The 17797-nt window shown below is 43.9% G+C and overlaps 1 protein-coding gene across 4 annotated transcripts in view; it reads left to right on the top strand.

The window, feature by feature from the left end:
- Window positions 1–17797, top strand: part of hspa12a (heat shock protein family A (Hsp70) member 12A) — a 74969-nt gene that overhangs the window by 41944 nt on the left and 15228 nt on the right. For all 4 annotated transcript variants that reach the window (XM_084949605.1, XM_084949608.1, XM_084949607.1 and 1 more), the window contains exons 5-7: window positions 6744–6848; window positions 7281–7397; window positions 16486–16657. In XM_084949605.1, the coding sequence (XP_084805731.1) occupies window positions 6744–6848; window positions 7281–7397; window positions 16486–16657 (394 nt within the window). The remainder of the gene's footprint in view (window positions 1–6743; window positions 6849–7280; window positions 7398–16485; window positions 16658–17797) is intronic.

A 17797-nucleotide genomic window follows, 5' to 3' on the forward strand; every position in this document is an offset into this window, starting at 1 on the left:
ATGAGGGGTCACTCAGCAGCCGCGGAGCAGAAGCCAGGGGGGGTTGCAGTGATGTGCCCGTGAGCTCCGCCGGCAGCCAGCTGCGCCAGAGTGACCGAGCCCCAGGCCGAGAGGCCGAGGGCACCCCACCCCCGAAGTGGCCCGAGCGAGCCCCAGGCTCCAGGCCCCGATAAGCAGCCACCAAGGAGTGAGCCGGTGTGTACCTGGACGCCCACCCCCGGACACAAAGACCCACTAACGCACCGATGTCTGAGGGCGTCTGCCACCGGCAGGGGGAGTGGTGGGGGGAGATAGGCCTCCATACCTTGGAGGGCCTGAGATGTCCCCAGAGAGGCGGCGTCTGATACCCAACCTGACATATAGACACAGACATACAGGCACACACAGATACAAACATCCATTCCCACCCTCATGCTCTCATATGCAATTACTCAACACTCAACCAACGTGGAGACAGACAGAGAGACACTGTACACACAATCACACTCCCCAAGCGTACTCTAAGCCCCGGGTCTAGGTACCCTTGCCCCTGGAGGGAGAAACTGCACCCAGACCCAGGTGGTGTTACCCTTTTCCCTGGGGTTGGGAGAAGCAGACCGCCCCGACTCCGCAGCAGCAGGGAGGCCCCACACTCCAGACCCCAGTCGGACGGCCAACTCCTCCTCCCAGCCCCCCGCTCCAGCAGGTCGCAGAGAACGGGGGTGTGGGAAGGCTCCAAACCTCCCTCTGCCCGCTCATATGTAGTGTTGATGCATGTGTGTTCTAAGGTGCCTTTAAAACCCAGGAGGGCATGGAGCTACCTGCCAGAGAGCAGCAGGTAAGCGCATAGCCCCTCCTGATAGCCCTCAATGTCTACGAGTATTTAAAAGGTGGGCAACGACGCCAGGGGGGAGGTGTACACCCTGATGGTCTTTTGGAGTCCGTGTAGCGTGCCCACCCCCAAGATCCTATATGTATGTGTTATGAGAGTGTGAGTAATGTGAATGTCTAAGTTGTGAGATAAAATTGAGGCACAAGAAGCCAGAAGGGGACAGAGGGGGGGATGCCTCCCCTGCTCCCTGGTGACACACCTTTACCCCAAGGCCCTGCATGTGTGGGTGATTGTGGTGGAGCGGGAAGAGGGAGGCAGCCGGAGATGGGGAGGGAAAGAAGGGAGGGGCAAGTGACCCCTCCCTGGGGCCAGCTCCCCCGCTGACCCCAGTAGGCACCCCCATACTCCGCAACCCGCCAGGGAAAGGGGGCCCAGGCCCATCCGGACCAGGGCCCAGAACAGCAGCGCCGCCCGGCCCCACAGAGCCCGGGACAGCCCACCCGACCCCACCACAGAGAAAACTGCACCCACCCCGTCATCCACTCATGCTCCAGACTACACAAGACAATAGACGCCCAGGCTGAGATCTTCCTCCACCTCTCCTGTATCTCCCCCTCATTGTTATTGTTAAATAAATATCGTCAAATAATCGAGATCTCAATTTCAGTGAAAATAATCGTGATTATCATTTTTGCCATAATCGAGCAGCCCTACCTGTCAGTTAAAAAATCTAAAATCCAGCCCACCAGGTTTTTCCTGATTTCAAACTGTTCTAAAAGTCTTTTAATTAAAATATGGGGCTGTGTTGTATTAAAAGCTGAAGAAAAATCAATGAAAAGAAGTCTTGCAAAAGTCCCTTTACTCTCTACATGTTTAAGAATCAGATTTAGTAAAGTCAAAAGTGCGTCCTCCACTCCTCTGTTGGGCCTGTATGCAAACTGCATTGGATCCAGCTGATGTTCAGTCTCTTTCATAATCACATTTCTGATGATTTTTTCAAAGACTTTCATGACAACTGAAGTGAGGCAACAGGCCTGAAGTCGTTTAGAATTGTTGGACGACTAGATTTAGGGACAGGAACCACGACTGCTTCTTTCCAAAGAGAGGGCACATGTTGTGTTTGCAAGGATTGATTTAAAATAACCTGAAATATAGGACTGAGTTCGTCAGCACAAGATTTAATTAGGCGGCCACTAATATTATCAGGACCCTGGCTCTTGTTCACATTGACTGTATGAAAGGCCTTTTTGACATCGCTGAGTTCAATGATAAAGTGCTGAGTATCTCTCAGTTTCTGTTTCAGTTCAGAAATATCCTCGCTGAAATCAGAACTAAAACGAGCATAAAACATATTTAAAGCATTTGAAAATCTCTGTCTGAATTAAAACCATCTAAAATGATCTGACTGCTGCTCTGGGGATTTTGAAACCCTGCTATGGTTTTCATACAAGTCCAGGCAGACCCAAAATTTTTTGCAGCACATTTGCTTTCCAGAAGGTTTTTGTAGCTCTGTTTTGCTTTCAAGATCTCGATTTTCAGGTCCTTGGTGGCTGTCTGAAAATCAGTAACAGCCCCCTCTTTAAAGGCCTGTCTCTTTTTCCTTAAACAGGATTTGACGCTTTTAGCGACCCATGGCTTATTGTTAGCGTAGACTTTAACGCGCTTACGGGGTATAATCATGTCTTTACAAAATACTGAGCTAGTGACATCCACCAAAGTGTCGAGATCATCTCCACAAGACTGAAAAAAAACTTCCCAATCTGTACACTTAAAACATTCCTGCAAGGTAAGCACAGATTCTTCTGACCATATGTCAACATCCTTAGTCTTTGTCTTCTCCTGTTTTAAGACAGTTTTATGGATGGGCAGGAGATGCACACAGTTATGGTCAGAAGATCCCAGAGGAGGAAGCGGGAGGGATTTATAAGCATTCTTCACCGATCCGTAACAAAGGTCCAACATTTTATCCCGTCTGGTAGGACAGGATACATATTGATACAGATTGCCCAAAGTTGATTTAAGAGAGACATGGTTAAAGTCCCCCATTATAAAGTTTGGGCGTCAGGAGAGAGCGCCTGCAGCTTCTGCACTCCGTTGGCCATGTCTCGGAAAAAGCCATTACTCAGCTGTCCCTGAAGTCTTTCTGGAACCTGACGTTTCCCTGGAGTTCATCCAGCTTGTTCCTAAGAGACTGAACATTTCCAAGGATAACAGACGGCAGGGGAAACCGACTGACCTGTTGTCTCCTCAGACGCAATTTAACACCTCCACGTCTCCCTCTTTTCCTCTTCCTCTTCTCACTCGTTCTGTTAGAGTCTCTATGTATAAAATCCGGCATACATGAGGTGAGGTCCTTACCATCATACGGTAAGTTAAGTTCTAACAGTTCGTCGCGGGAGTAAACAATCCTCAGCTGACTCACGGCCTTGCCCATATCATCGGAAAAACAAGCCAGCACAGTAGAAATCCAACCACAATGAAGAAAAAAGAATCCATGACGTTCTCACTGTTGTGGAGCGTCACTTTGTAAGAAAACTGTCACTTCCTTCAACCAAAACACATGCCAGCAATAGAAACGAAAAGAAACGATACGAACTTAAAAACTTAAAAACTCAGGATGCCAAGCTCTCGCTCACTGCTGGTCGCTGCGTGCGCATGTGCCCTGGATTGGTGTGGTTAATGGGTGGAGTAGGCCTGAGGTGCTTGGTGGAGGACTCGTTACAGGCGCAGGCAGGACAAATGGCAACAGACTCTCTCACATCTTGGTTTAGGGATGGCCACCAGAAATGCTGTCTGAGAAAAGTATTGTCCTTCTCACTCCTGGGTGGCACACGAACCTTGGATAACCCAATGGGCCCAATAGATAACAGCGGTTATCCATTGGGCCCACTCTGCACATCCATCCCCCACATCCATTGATGTGGGGGATAACCCAATGGATATTTCCCACATCATAATTTTGTTCTGCGGTGGGAGAAAAAGGCGCTCGGCTGGAGTTTGCCTTGGGGATCAGACCTGTGAGACAGTATGCCCCTACACCAACCAGGTGGTGGGAGGACCGGGTGAACGGTACCTTGGGTGAAGCGAACCAAGGGAGCGGAGCGGCGACTTGGCTGTAGTTTCTTATGAATTACCTGTGGGAATTGGCAAACACTAGAAAACGCTGGAGCTGTTTTCGAGAGTCTGGGACGTCACCTGCCCCCTGGCCAAAATGTGACCCATGAATGAGACAGTGGTGGCATGAAACTTACATTTTTCTGCTTTCACATATAACGATTTTCCAGTAGTTGCTGCAGAACGCTCCTCACCTAAATCCAGTATTCCTCGAGAGATATGGAAAAGATCAGAATCAGAAGCTAATCTCGAAAACTATGAATCCCTAACTTGCCAGTCAGCTGAGAAGTATGGTGCACTTCAGTGGATGGTTTTGTGTTTGGTCAGCAACTGGAAAAGAATCAGGAGAATCAACAGAAGTAAAAACAAGGAAAGAAACAGGAGAAATCCACAGAAATCCCCTATGTCTATCCCCTATGATCAACTAGTCTGAAAGTAAGTCATACAGTAACAGTCAAAGACACACCTTCATTCATTTAAAACATTTCTACTCATTTAAAATACTTATGTGAGTATTTAATATAGCTACATATCAGCTCTACTGAATTTCTGAGTTTCACAAGCAGACATAGAGCTCACGTCTCAACAGGCTTCAGGCGCCATTTTAGTGACTTTAACAATATTATACATTTTAATATTGATCTAGCTGGCATTAGGTTATGTACGCAGCACGCAATAGGGCTTTGGAGCCTGATGTCACGGGAGGGGGCGTGGCCAGGAGTTTTGGTCAAGGGGCCATTTGAGCATGCCAAACAAAGGGTGAAAGCACACGGATAATGTGAGCCATGGTTCGTACTTGGCGTGTTGTTGGTTGTAGTGTTAGATCGCACAATCGGGAAGGGAATAAGTTGGAAAATGGGCTCTCTTTTTATCGTTTCCCCTTCTAGAAGCAACGTCAGGCATCTCATGTATCGGATATTACCAAAAGAAGACGTCAGGCCTGGATAGCAGCGGTGAGACGAGCTGATATGGACTTCTCTACCATAGATTTCTGTTGGTGTACTGCTGGATAAGATAGTTAAGACTTGCTGCATTTTGGTAAATATGTGCCCAAGTGTGGTTGTCAAACCTCGGTGAAATGAAACTTGCTCTTGTTAAATATTCTTAAAAATGCTGTGTTGTTTGTACAGTTCATTGTAACCCATGTAACTTTCTATGAAGTGTCTTCAATAAAACGGAAAGGACATATGTTTTTTGTTTTTTTATTCACGACTTGTTCAGATGTACAGAAGTACATACACATGAAATGCAAACTATTAACATGGCTACGCACAGCTGGCATCAATCGTGACCCACAAAATAAAACACTATTGGTTATTTAGAGCAGCCCTTTTTTTGAGAAATATTTTCCCACTAGTTCAGGAGGACACACTTTTTGGAAGAAGTCTTGTGCTTTCTTCAAACACGGTTCCCAGAAATCCACATCAGGGAAGATGCGTATCACAGCAAACTCTCTTTGTGGCCGAAGGCAGAAGTCTGTGTCCTGTGCAGCCAATGCCTGCTTTATGCTGTCCGTTTAGTGTTTAAAAGGACAGTTAATCTCCAGATACATCTTCCCACAACAGTCACACATTGTGAGTCCGTCTGGAGATGCTCTGAGTTCTGGAAAATTTGTGTTCACTAAAAAACCGCATAAACTTTGCTGCCATTGTCTCGGTGTAGGCCTTTTGTGCGTCCTCTTCATGTGTAACGCCCCATCTTGTTTGCACAGTAGACACAGACTTTTCGAGGTTACACACACGATTCACAACACTTTGGGCTGGTGTGTCCAAACTTGTAGCAAGTACAGCATGCATCACTGAAGCTGCGACTCTCCCTGCACGCCAGCGAAACCAAGCAGGGGTCTTGTGCTGAAATCTGTGTTTGTTTTGATTCGTGGCCTGCTAAAATAGTGCCGCACTCCCACAATGCATTGCGGCTTTACGTCAACTCCAAAGCCCTATAGAACCACATATTATAGAAGCCAAAGGTTCAAATTAGTTGGGAGCACCTTCACTTTGTTTTTCACAGAAAACTGTTCTGTATACTGGATACTAAATTGCGTTAACATCAACGGCTAACGTGTCTAACATAGTGTGAGAAATGCAAAAATAAAGAAATAACCAGGGGGCAAATATGTTTTCTGTGCACTTTATTTCTGCCAATGGCTTTTGGCTCAGAGCCCGTTACTGCTCATAATTACAACACACTTTTCTACCACAGTCAACAGTTAGTGAAGTAAAAGGATCATTACGTGGAAATTCAGGGAGTCCCTCCATCTGAGTCTCTCATAATCAGCTTGTTTTTTGTACAATGTTATTATAATGAGGAGTTTTCTGAGTTATAGGCCTTATACGGATATGTAAAAATGTTTCACTTTCTATTTTTTTTTCCAGCAAGTACAGGTACAGACGTGAGCCATGTGAAGTTTGACAATCGGAAAAAAGACCACTGCCATTCAGCCCACCATGAGCTTAAATATGTGGCTACTTGAAACATGCTGTTGCATCTGATAGAGACCTTTTTTTTTACATACATTATGAAACTGAGTGCATCCAATGGCTGTGAGTCCTTCAGTGTCAGAATAGTTGGTGTCACTTCACAGACAGACACTTTTTTACCCCAGCTGTTTTTGTCAAATTTAGATGTTTACCCGTGACTCATGCGTGTTACAATAACTGATAAGTCTAAATTGGTCATGGATGAGAGGTTGTTAAGAATGTATGGAGTAGATTGTACAGTGTGGCGTGGTAGTAGACGTGTGTGGACAATCCACAAAGGGAATAGAAAAGAAACTAGCAGTGATATATTGACTGTGATGTCTTCTCTCTGCAATCAGAACCTGTCCATCAACACTGACCTCCATGCAGCTAATGGGAAGCGTGTCAAAGCTCTGGACATCTTTGCCTATGCTTTGGCTTTCTTTAAGGAACAAGCACTGAAGGTAACACATGTTTTCTGTTCTCTTACTCATGCAAAGTAATATTTTCTCCTTTGATTAAGCTTCTGTTGACAAACATTGGGAGATGTGTAGAATTTAAATCAAAGCAAAATGCATTGATTAGCAAATCCTTTAAAGCCTATTTTATTTTCTCATTCTGAATTTTATGCATTTTAGTGTCAAAGCTTTATATGTTAGTAATTCTGTTGGGCACGCACTGAGCTTTAGCCTGAAGCCTGAAGCCCATTCATAAACACTTCACAAACTTGTGACATTATGAATTAAAGGGTACTACAGTGATAAAGCATGCACAGTGGACCAATCAGAGAGAGATGACTGCTTCTGAGCTCAGAGGCTCTGACTGGTGGCATGAACTCACAGTTAAACCTGAAATGCATAAGGATTAAATGGCGCGTTTAAATGTTCTTTCAACAGGAGCTGAGTGATCAGACAGGCGGCGAGTTTGACAACAGTGATGTCAGATGGGTGATCACAGTTCCTGCCATCTGGAAAATGCCTGCAAAGCAGTTCATGAGGGAAGCTGCTTACAAGGTAGACTCCTCCCCCACTCACCCACAAATGTGGTGGTGATTTTAACATTAAGTGGAAGTACTGTTGAGTGTCGTTGTGTCCATACCTGTAAATCCATACATGTTCTGCTGCTTATCTGGGTTCCCAGTCACAAGGGCTAAAATCTAATCACAGATACCCAGACCTCCCTCTGCTTGGCCACTTCCTGGAGCTCTTCTTGGGGGTACACTGAGGTCACTCCAGAGATATAATCACTCTAACCTGTCCCAAATCTATAAAAATCCTCCTGCCAGCTGGACATGGCAAAAACACCTCACTTAGAAGATGTTGGGTCTGCCCCACATAGCAAAATTGGTATGGCCCAGATCTGGCCCAAACAATGTGCTTACACATGGCCCACATACCGCAAAGAATGACGGCCCTTTGGTGGCCCAGATCTGGTTTGCCAGATGTGGCCCACACATGGGCCAGCACAAGGCCAGTTGCAGACACGCTGGTGGTCCTGTGCTGGCCCATGTGTGGATTACCTCTGGCAAACCTGATCTGGGCCACCAAAGGGCCGTCATTCTTTGCGGTATGTGGCCCATGTGTAAGTTGTGTGCAGCCACGGGCCAGTTGCAGACACCCTGACCCTGTGCTGGCCCAGACCAGTTTCAGCTCTGGCCCCAGATGTCAGCCTAATGTGTAGCTTAATCAAGCCATGTAATAACAACATGTGCCAAAACATGCTAACAGTGCAAAAGTAACATGACGAAACTCTGTTCAGACAGTGATTGGACTGACTCTTATATAGCACTTTTCTAGTGTCCCAGATTACTCAAAGTGCTCAGTACAAAATGCCACATTCACCCAGTCACATAATAATTTTCTCTAAATTGAGTGCTTCCTAACTACATTCATGCACATTCACACTCCTGACATGCAGCGTGGAGGAGTCAGGGATCGAACCACTAACCTTCCGATCAGTCGGTGACCTGCTCTACCTCCTGAGCTACAGCCTCCCACTGGCAAAGATGAGTAAACTGTCACTAGGTTTTGGATAAAGTGTACACTGACAAATCTGTCAAACCTGCATTTGAAACATTGGCTACCATAGCAGTATTGCAACATGGCATTTAGGTCTTCTAACTAAAATAGGAAAATAGGAACGTAAATAGTGCATCGTTGCCAGACCTGACCCACATCTGGTTGACATACACCCTGCCATGACACCGGTCAGTCAGAAGTGCCAGCTTGATGCCGGATCCAGGGACGACCTGTTTTTTATGGGCCTGGGCCACATAAACTAAACCACAATTGGCCCAGATATGGCATGCCATCACATAGACAGTACCATCTATGCCAGGCCTGGCCCATATCTGGATGACATACGTCTTATCATGCCAGAAGTCAGCCAGCAGTGCCTGCTTGATACCAGATCTGGGCCAGACCTCCTTGCTATGTGGGGCGCTTCAGCAGGCCCGCTAGTTCAGAGACTTATCACCCATGAAGAAAGCAAAACAAACAGCTCAACTGGTTTTAACTTGCTAGCAAGGGGAGCCTGTTTGCAGCGCCTCTGCCCTCGGTCTCAGACCATTCCAAAGAACCATCTTTCCCTGCAGCCTTTTATTCTGTGACACACAGTTTCACAAACACACATTGTAAAAACCCCCCTGTGGTGCGTCATAAAACTAAGGCACTGAGTGTGTGTTTGTATGCATGTAGAAGCATGCGTTTGTGTCTGTGTGTGGATGTGGGTGTTTTTGTGTGATTTCCTGCTGATCACAAAGGGTCATCTTCCCTCACCCTGTGTATGGCTTAACCCCTCTAACGGTCTAACCATACACAAGCACAGGTGAGGTCATAAATGGCAAGAAGTAAACATCCTCACTTAATAAGAAAGCAGAACCTTCATGTAGGATGTGCCTGCAGTTAAACACTATAGCTATTGCGTCCCCCACCTAGATGTAGGGAAGGAACAGAAAAATCTCTAAACATACAGGTTAAAACAAGGTTTACAAATTTAAGTACTACAATGACAACATTTAACAATTTCAACCCAACAGAAGATGTCTAAGAAAATTCACATCTTGCCTGGTAGGTAAAAGGTCCTGTGTGAGGGGATGACTAAGAGCAGTCAGAATACTTGGATGACAAAACCAGAGGACCAGTTTACCTGGGACAGGGTTACAGAGGCCCCGCCCTGGCACCCAACCAGGGGCAGATTCTCAGGAGCGAGTGAGTGACCCTCCAATGTAATTCATATGTGACACAAGCGCCACAAAAATGGTGGACATTGAGGCAAGAATATACCTGCTCCTCGGTCGTCAGACTCAGGGACCACGGCCTTTTTTTTGTAGCCATTTCTCCCATTGCTGCGTTTCAAAAATGCTGTTTTTGATTTTTGTGAATAAGACGCTCTCATGACTCATCTAGTGACACGGCTGACCAGCCAATCAGTGGCATGCAGTCTAACTACGTCACATTTTAGTACCTGCTCGGATTGCTTGAAACCCCAGCACACCTGGTACTAAAAAAGTACCTGGACCAACTTTGTTGGAAAATGACAATGGCGAGGTTATTCCTTCCCTATTGTAGCACGCTGCAAAAAGTTTAGAGATCAAGAGCTAACACAGTTAAAGGCAAAGCTTAAAGATTTAGAATAAGAGCATATAGTTCAGAAAAATCATTCTATTATACAAGAAATCAGGAAAAGAAAACAACAAACAGGTCAAATAAAATGAGGTTTATAAAGCAACGGTATTAGGAGGCAGGCCCAAAAGCATCATAACTGCTAGCTTAGAAAATAATATTCACGAGATTAAAGATCCATGAAAACAAACAGCTACAACCTGGATCATATCTAAAGAAAACAGTATTATAGATTCCTTTACTCCCAACAAGCGCAGGACACCAAACACATAATTAATGACTTTTTAACCTCATTGGCATTCAGTCCCTCGGCATTGGTAGGATGAGGTCTTATTAGTGATCCTGCTGAGGTAGACGGGCTACCACTGGAACGGTACCAGTCTGTGGGGGAACATTTACTCTCTATTGTAGAGATGATCATTTTTCAAAATACAAGTCAGCTGGTAATCATCACAAATTAAATAATTGGGAAGAAAACTGGTTAGAGACTAACCAAGCTCTATGATGCTAATTATAGTTGTATCAGTAAGGCAATTACAGAAGACTCCCTATGGAATTAAATCAGTTCAAATGAATGTGCTCAGATAATGCAAGAGATACAATAATATGGATACTGAATTAAAAATATCTCATGATTCATTTGGAATAACAAGAAACCGAGGGTGAAATTCTCTGTCTGCCTGAGGAGAGAGGGGGGCTGGGCTCCGCCTTTGTTAGGGTTTACTACTCTTATTGGCCTCTCGTATGTTGTAGCCTTATTATGAAGCCAAGTGAAAGAACATTGAACTTTCTACAGTAGATAAACCAATACAAAGAAAGGCATTCATTCGATGGGTAACTCTGCCCCTTAAAATACGACTAAGGAAACAAAAACCTCTAACCTACAGGATGAGGCCAAATTGCCGGGATATGACTTTGCACCAACAATACAGATGGTTCCAGCTTCTTTAGGTGTGACCTCCACATATAAAGTCACCAAACAGGGAACTATGTGACGTTAACAGCCTGTGTCAAATATACAGACTGGAAAAATGATGTTTGTAGATTTATCATCAAATCTGAGATTATTTGTGCAAAAGAATTAAGAATTCAGATCTTAAAGACGTATCGCACATTACTCCAATTTATATTAATACATGATGGGTTAATAAGTAGATACTTCACTGAGCAAGGACAACAGCGACTACATGAGACAACGATCAGAAAGGACGTGAACATTTCCTGAGGATACTGGAAAATCTGCCTACAAAGTCAGGATCTACAAATTCCTGCACTTGCAGAGATTTTTGTTGGGAAAACATCTTTTGCTTCAAAGCAAAGCACACAGTTGGGCATGGATGACGTGAACCCTGCCTTAGTTGTGCTTTAATCAACTGCAGTCGGCTTCTCATGATCCCAGGAGCTTCTTGTTCACTTGGCTTTTTCACTAATTATGTTCTTATACACCACTCTGCATTTAATTACATTGCTCTACATCTAATCATCATTATTATTCATCTGTGGCTCTCTCCTGCAGCATGTCTGTAGTTGTCTCTAATCACAGCCACCAGCTGGGGCTGATGGGAGCCTCTTCCTTGTTGGTTGGAGGTTTCTTCCTGTTAAAAGAGAGTTTTTCCTTCCCACTGTTGCCAACTGCTTATTCAAAGAGAGTCATTTGATTGCTATGTTATTGCAGGATCTCACCATTACAGTTCAAAGCACTTTGAGGCGACTGCTGTTGTGATTTGGTACTATATGAATACAACTGAATAGAATTGAATTAACCTCCTAGGACCTGCGTCCACATATGTGGACATCACATTTTGGGTTATTTAGACCAAAATACTCAATTTTGCTCTATAAGGGCCTGATATCCACTTACGAGGACATTATCCTGCTACTGTTCTATCAAAATTTTAAACAAATATCCTCATATGTGGCTCTGATTTTTCAGAAAAACTAAAATAATGTAAAAAAAAAAAATATCTGGTAATTCTTTGTTTTTACATTCATCGGGTCCCAATCAGCCCAAAGATCAAAGAGAAATTAAAAATGCTGCCGTGGAAGAGTTCAGGTCTTAGGAGGTTAAATTGAATCAAACTCTTTTACATTTCAGTCTCAGATCAGTTCAGAGAAAACTTCTTGTAGGAGACAATGCTGCTGTTTCCACCCCTCTGCACATTTAGATAACGTCTGAATGCATTGTTGAGACCATGTTTTATAAAACCAGTGTTTCAGGCTTTGTATCTGTAAAAACATCTTCTTAATGTTATGCTTAGATGATAAATTAGCTCAAGTCAGACTTGAAACACATTGTTGGAAACCCTGAAGATGAAAATGGAAGTTTAACAACAAACTGCTTGGTTGAAACAAGTCTTAACTGTTCAAACTACTAAATGAAAATTCTTACAAAGCAGACTTTTGGTATTAAATTTGTTTCAGGTGACATTTACAAGATCTGTAAGAGTCTTTGTTGATACCACGGCATCATGTTTGTCTCTGACTGCCAAACCTGTTGTATGGCTGTAGCTCAGGTGGTAGAGCAGGTCACCTACTAACCAGAAGGTTAGTGGTTTGATCCCAGTCTGCATGCCAAATATCTCGGGCAAGATACTAACAAGTGCTCATCCTACGTTTTTCTGATGCATCCATCAGGGAACGTAAATGTTAGAGGCACCTCAATGACCTCTGTATTTAAAGTTTGGCATATTGTTAGAGAGATAATCAAACAATGTTCCATCCACCTTTTTATTTTATTTATATTATTTTTTCCCCTCATTGTATTTTGTTTTCTCTTCTTACTTTTGCACCTTTGTGGTTCAGCTACCCAATTTCGCTGTGCAAGAAACTGCACAATGACAATAAAAAGCTCTAAGTCTCTAAGTCAGTGTTTAACAACGTGGGAAGGAAAACTCCCCTATAAGAAGAACGAAACACCAGTAGAACCAGACTGAGGCACCCGCTGGGGGTGAGGATAAAACAACTAGAGCAGAGAGAGTGAGGACAAAAGGCGACCTATGGGAAAAAGAGCAAGAGTTTAATATTTACTCACGATTAAATATAGTGGTGTCGAAAAAGGTGAGTGAAGGAAAAATGCTCAGTGTATGATGGGAAGCCTGCCAGCAGCCTAAGCCTATTGGAGCATTAAGGTGGTCAGTCAGCACTAACTAACAGGAAAGCTTTAAAGCTGAGTGTGTGCCTGTTTCACTAATCCAAACTGGAAACTGGAAGCTCTGCCTCCCTAATTTTAAAAATCCTAAAAACCAGAAGTACAACTGCAGTCTGAGACTGAAGTACTCTGGTAGTGATGATGATCAATTAAATAGTCTATAAATACATGAAGTTGCTTTAGCTCCACTCCAAGATAGGTGCACTAATAAGAAAGTGAAATGAGTCGCCAACGGCTGCATATATACAACAGCAAACAGCACCTGGAAAGAATGTGCAAAAAACATGTGTGAGTGTTTGTGTAGATGTCTTTGACATCCTTGTAGTGAGAGTGAGAAGCTGCAATAACACAACCAGGAGCCGCAGGACCCAGGAGACCATAGAGTACTGATCCGAGGCTACACATCACAATGACAACTGCGTGTCCACCCCAGGACTAAGAAGAGGGAGGCCCAGATGAAGCACCATGGCTAAAGATCAAGAGCCCTAGAAGACCAGAGGCAAGGAGCAGCCCACCCTGCCATAGGCCAGCCATCCCAGCATGAACGGGGCTGCAGGTGCCCAAAAACCACCCAACACCAAGCAGATCCACCTCCCACGTAGAAGAGGACTGAGCCATCCCAGACCACAAACTAGGGCGCAGTAAGGAGGGACAACTCCCACCTATGTCAGCCATGTCCCACAGGGGCTAAAAGTCAGCAAGTCCCAGACCCAGACCACATCAGCCCTCTCTGAAGTGTGGGTGAGCAGCCTGCAACAACTGTGCTGCGAGCTGTATCCGTGTTATATGGTCCTGCTCGCCTGTCCAAATGCTCTGGCAGTGAATATGTGAAGACACGTGGTTTAGTTATGGTATCCCAGCCTCACCCAGCTGTGCCTCTTAGGGACTAGAAAGAGAATTCAATTTAAAATGATGTCTTTGCTAGACATGGAAGCAAATACATCATTTATACTCCTTACTTCCTTATACGTTGCCAAGAAAACTGCTCTGATGAACTGGAAACCAAAAAACTGCTTATGTGTCAATCTATATAGAAATTTACTGCATGATCAAATTAATCAGGAGGAAACTTTTGCTTCTTCAAAAAACCAATGACCAATGTTCCCTCTAATGTTTCACGTGTCTGAGCGAACACACAAACTCCCTGAGCGGACACTTGGACCACTGTGAGCAACAGCAGACGTGTGCACTGTGGTCACGCCAGCATCCAATCCATCCAGGTTACATGTTTTTAAAATAATCAAATTACAGCATTTACATTTATGTTAGACTACTTTTAATTAACTGCTTTATCCCACTTACAATGAAAATGTAAAAAAAATCTAGTCATTGACCTGTGCAGCATGTTAACACTACTGGAAGTAAAAATAACCTGAACTCCAATTTTGAAAACACAACTTTCTTATTTTTTTTTATAAAGCTCTGACTTGTATAATGAGTCTGTGGTCTGTTAGAGAGTCTGTAACTCTGTCTGCAAAATACAGTAAATAATGACCAATGCTGGGCAATTAATTATGTAGTTACTTCTTCAAAAAAGTAACTGAGTTTGGCAAACAAAGTTTTTTGCAGCTATTTTTTTAAATGCAGCCAAGGCGTTTTTAAATAAACATTTCAATCAGCTGTTCTGCATCAAATCTGATGCCACACAAATTATTTGTGCCGCTCCAAAAAATAATTTCTGTCCACTATGAGATGAAGGAGAACAACAGCCTGATACCTGCAGGCCTGACAACAGGAGATGTATCACTGCTGTAACACCTGTAACATTCAGCAGTCGCCTCATTGTTCTCACACACACAACAAAACTATTGACTACACTACACACTAACTACACACTAACTACACAAGATTTGAGCTAAACGTCTCAAATCTCTCACATCTCAAAACACCGCCGTCACTCCTAAAACTTCCCCCTGTTTCTTAACAACTAGATGCCATGTTGCCACATCATTTTTTGATTGGTCGACATGGTACTTTTTTGGACGAATAGGAAAGGGACAGGGGGTGGAGTTTATTTTTGCTCACAGGCTTTCGAGCGTTTTCCTTATAAAACGCCGTTTTTACCATTTCTTCCCGCAGTAAATATAAACAACGACAGTATTCAGGAAGAAAACCAAACATTGCAGATATTTTTATCATAACTCTGGTTTTACGTGGCCGATCAACACAAAATCAAAACTGGTATAAAGTCCACACTTTGTCCGTCAGTTGTTCCGTCTGTCCTGCTCACATCTCCAATGGTTGTACACGCTGTCATTAACATGACACATCAGCCACGCCGCTTTGCTCGCTAAAACACCGGTGTCGGCACATAAGGACGCTGTCAGAGCCTGTCAACCACGTTAATTAGCTGTGTATATAGGAATGTAAATCGCATTATTGGCTGGACTATGGGATAAGGTGGCATCGTTCTGATCCCATACGGGAGCAGCCGGTCACTCACCGACTAACACTGCAAAACAGAATTGTTAAAGATTTCATTTTAATTCAATTCAGGTTAGATTTTTTTTGTGCGCAACGCAGATTTTCTGTGCGCAGAGACGTGCCAGCAGTGCGCAGCTTAGAGGGAACATTGCCAATGACTTTGTTTCTCTCTGGTCCCCACTGATCAGTTACATTACCTAGTGGGGGTGGTGGCTGTATTTTCTTTTTCTGGTCAATATATTGTTGTAAGTTGGTGTTAGCTGAGTCTGTCAGAGAGGTGTTTATGCTAAACCTTTAACGCTGTTACAGGTCTTACTGCTAAAGCTAATGAAAGGCAAATCAGAGAGTGTTACGTTTCCACAGAGTGTTTGTTCCAGCTTTGTGTTCTGGCTTTTGTTTTTTAAACTTTTATTCTTGATGGTGTGTTTTTCTATTTAAAAATCCATATGCTTGTCTAGTGACCAGTCCATAAAGGGTTTATTAGGGATCAGTGAAAACAAATAGTGGATTTTTAATTGTTGCAGCTCTCTTCATGAGTGATGTAGTGATGTACGAATAACCAGAAGAAAAACTTCTATATACGCTAAATTGTGAAACAGTTAAAGTGTCAGACTGAAAAGAGGAAGGTTTTAATTGTAAATATTTTAATTGTGACAAAGCATAAGAGACCTGATGAGCTTGTAGATTAAAAAAGAAAACCCCATTTTCTCAGGGGGCTGTAACCTATCCCACCTGTCACAGGGTCAAAGGTGAGGTACAGTTGTGACTAATAATTCAGCAAACACGGAGTACCTCAGTGTATACTACATGTGGACACAGTAGAAGAAGCTGAAAAGACAAAAGAAACCTTTTCTTGTCCTTTAAAGCTGAAGTGTATTGTGTTGTGCATATTCTGCTCTTGTCTAGTCTGGTCTGGTATCCCGGGAAAACCCTGAGCAGCTGATCATCGCCTTAGAACCTGAAGCAGCATCAATCTATTGCCGCAAGCTCCGCCTCCACCAGATGGTGGACCTGGGCACCCAGACCACACAGAATGGCTTCAGCCCCTCTGACAATGTGGGCAGTGGGATGAGCCAAGGTATGTCTCATTAACAGATATGAGAGATTATTCTGAAGCCACGAGCATGTTTTCATTCATACATGCACACAGTCATGTTCAGTGTTTGATTTCCGATGGCAACATTGTTACTGGCATCATAACATTTTCCCTTATGTTGTTTTCTTTATAGCATCACCAGGTAATTATTACACAACTTTTCAAAAACGATTCAAACGCACACCAACTCATTTCTTTTGAGTCTTCACATTTCCCTTTATTTTTGCTTCTTCTCTGAGAATTGTGTTGTACTAATCAGCTTCTTTAGATTTATTATCCATCAATCCGTACATTTTCTGTCACGTATCTAGGTCACGGGGGCAACAGTCTAAACAGAGCCCAGACCTCCCTCTCTCCACCATCTTTTCTAGCTCCTCTGGGGGACACCAAGATGTTCAAAAGCCAGCCAGGAGATGTAATTGTTCCAGTCTGACCTGGGTTTGCTCCCAGGCCTCATCCTGGTGGGACATGCCCAGCAAATCTCACCTAGGATGTGCTCAGGAAGCATCCTGGTTAGATGCCTGAAATGGCTCCTTTCCTTTTCGAATCTGAGGTTTGACTAATAGATCCTCTCCAGCTCTCTGGCATGCATCCTCCCAGGGGGCTGAGAAGCTTGAGGCCCAAAAGTTGCAACACGCTCTCTGGTACACCCTCTTGAAGAGGGTCAGCCAGTCCAGAGGCAGTGTCCTTGCAGTGTTGCAGATGCGTGTCAGCCATGCAAACTGCAACAGAAAGTTGGGAAAGTCAGGGTGAATCTTGGATGTTGGATAGAAAACACTCTGCTTCACGGCTGAGCATGTCAGTCCCTGCAGTCACATCCCCTCCACATTAGTGTTAAAGTTCCCCAGTATTAAGTTCGGTTCTTTTGTATTCTTTACGGCCAAAAAGACACAGCTCAGAAGTGGTCCTGAACACAAAACACACAACCCCAGGTCTGAAGCACAAACAGAAGCCTAGGTATTTATATACTTGCTCTCTACGTCACACCACACTTTAAGTTTCGATCAAACAGCCTCGTTGGTTTCACTTTCTACTGCAGTTACCTTACAGGGCTTCTGCAAAAGCATGCAGTTTCCTGTCAGCACTTTTGGCACAGAGTGTACTCAGAGTTAGGCCTTTCTT

The sequence above is a fragment of the Perissodus microlepis genome, chromosome 13, assembly GCF_051167445.1.
Source record: "Perissodus microlepis isolate ML-2025 ecotype Zambia chromosome 13, ASM5116744v1, whole genome shotgun sequence".
In the NCBI taxonomy this organism is placed as follows: domain Eukaryota; kingdom Metazoa; phylum Chordata; class Actinopteri; order Cichliformes; family Cichlidae; genus Perissodus; species Perissodus microlepis.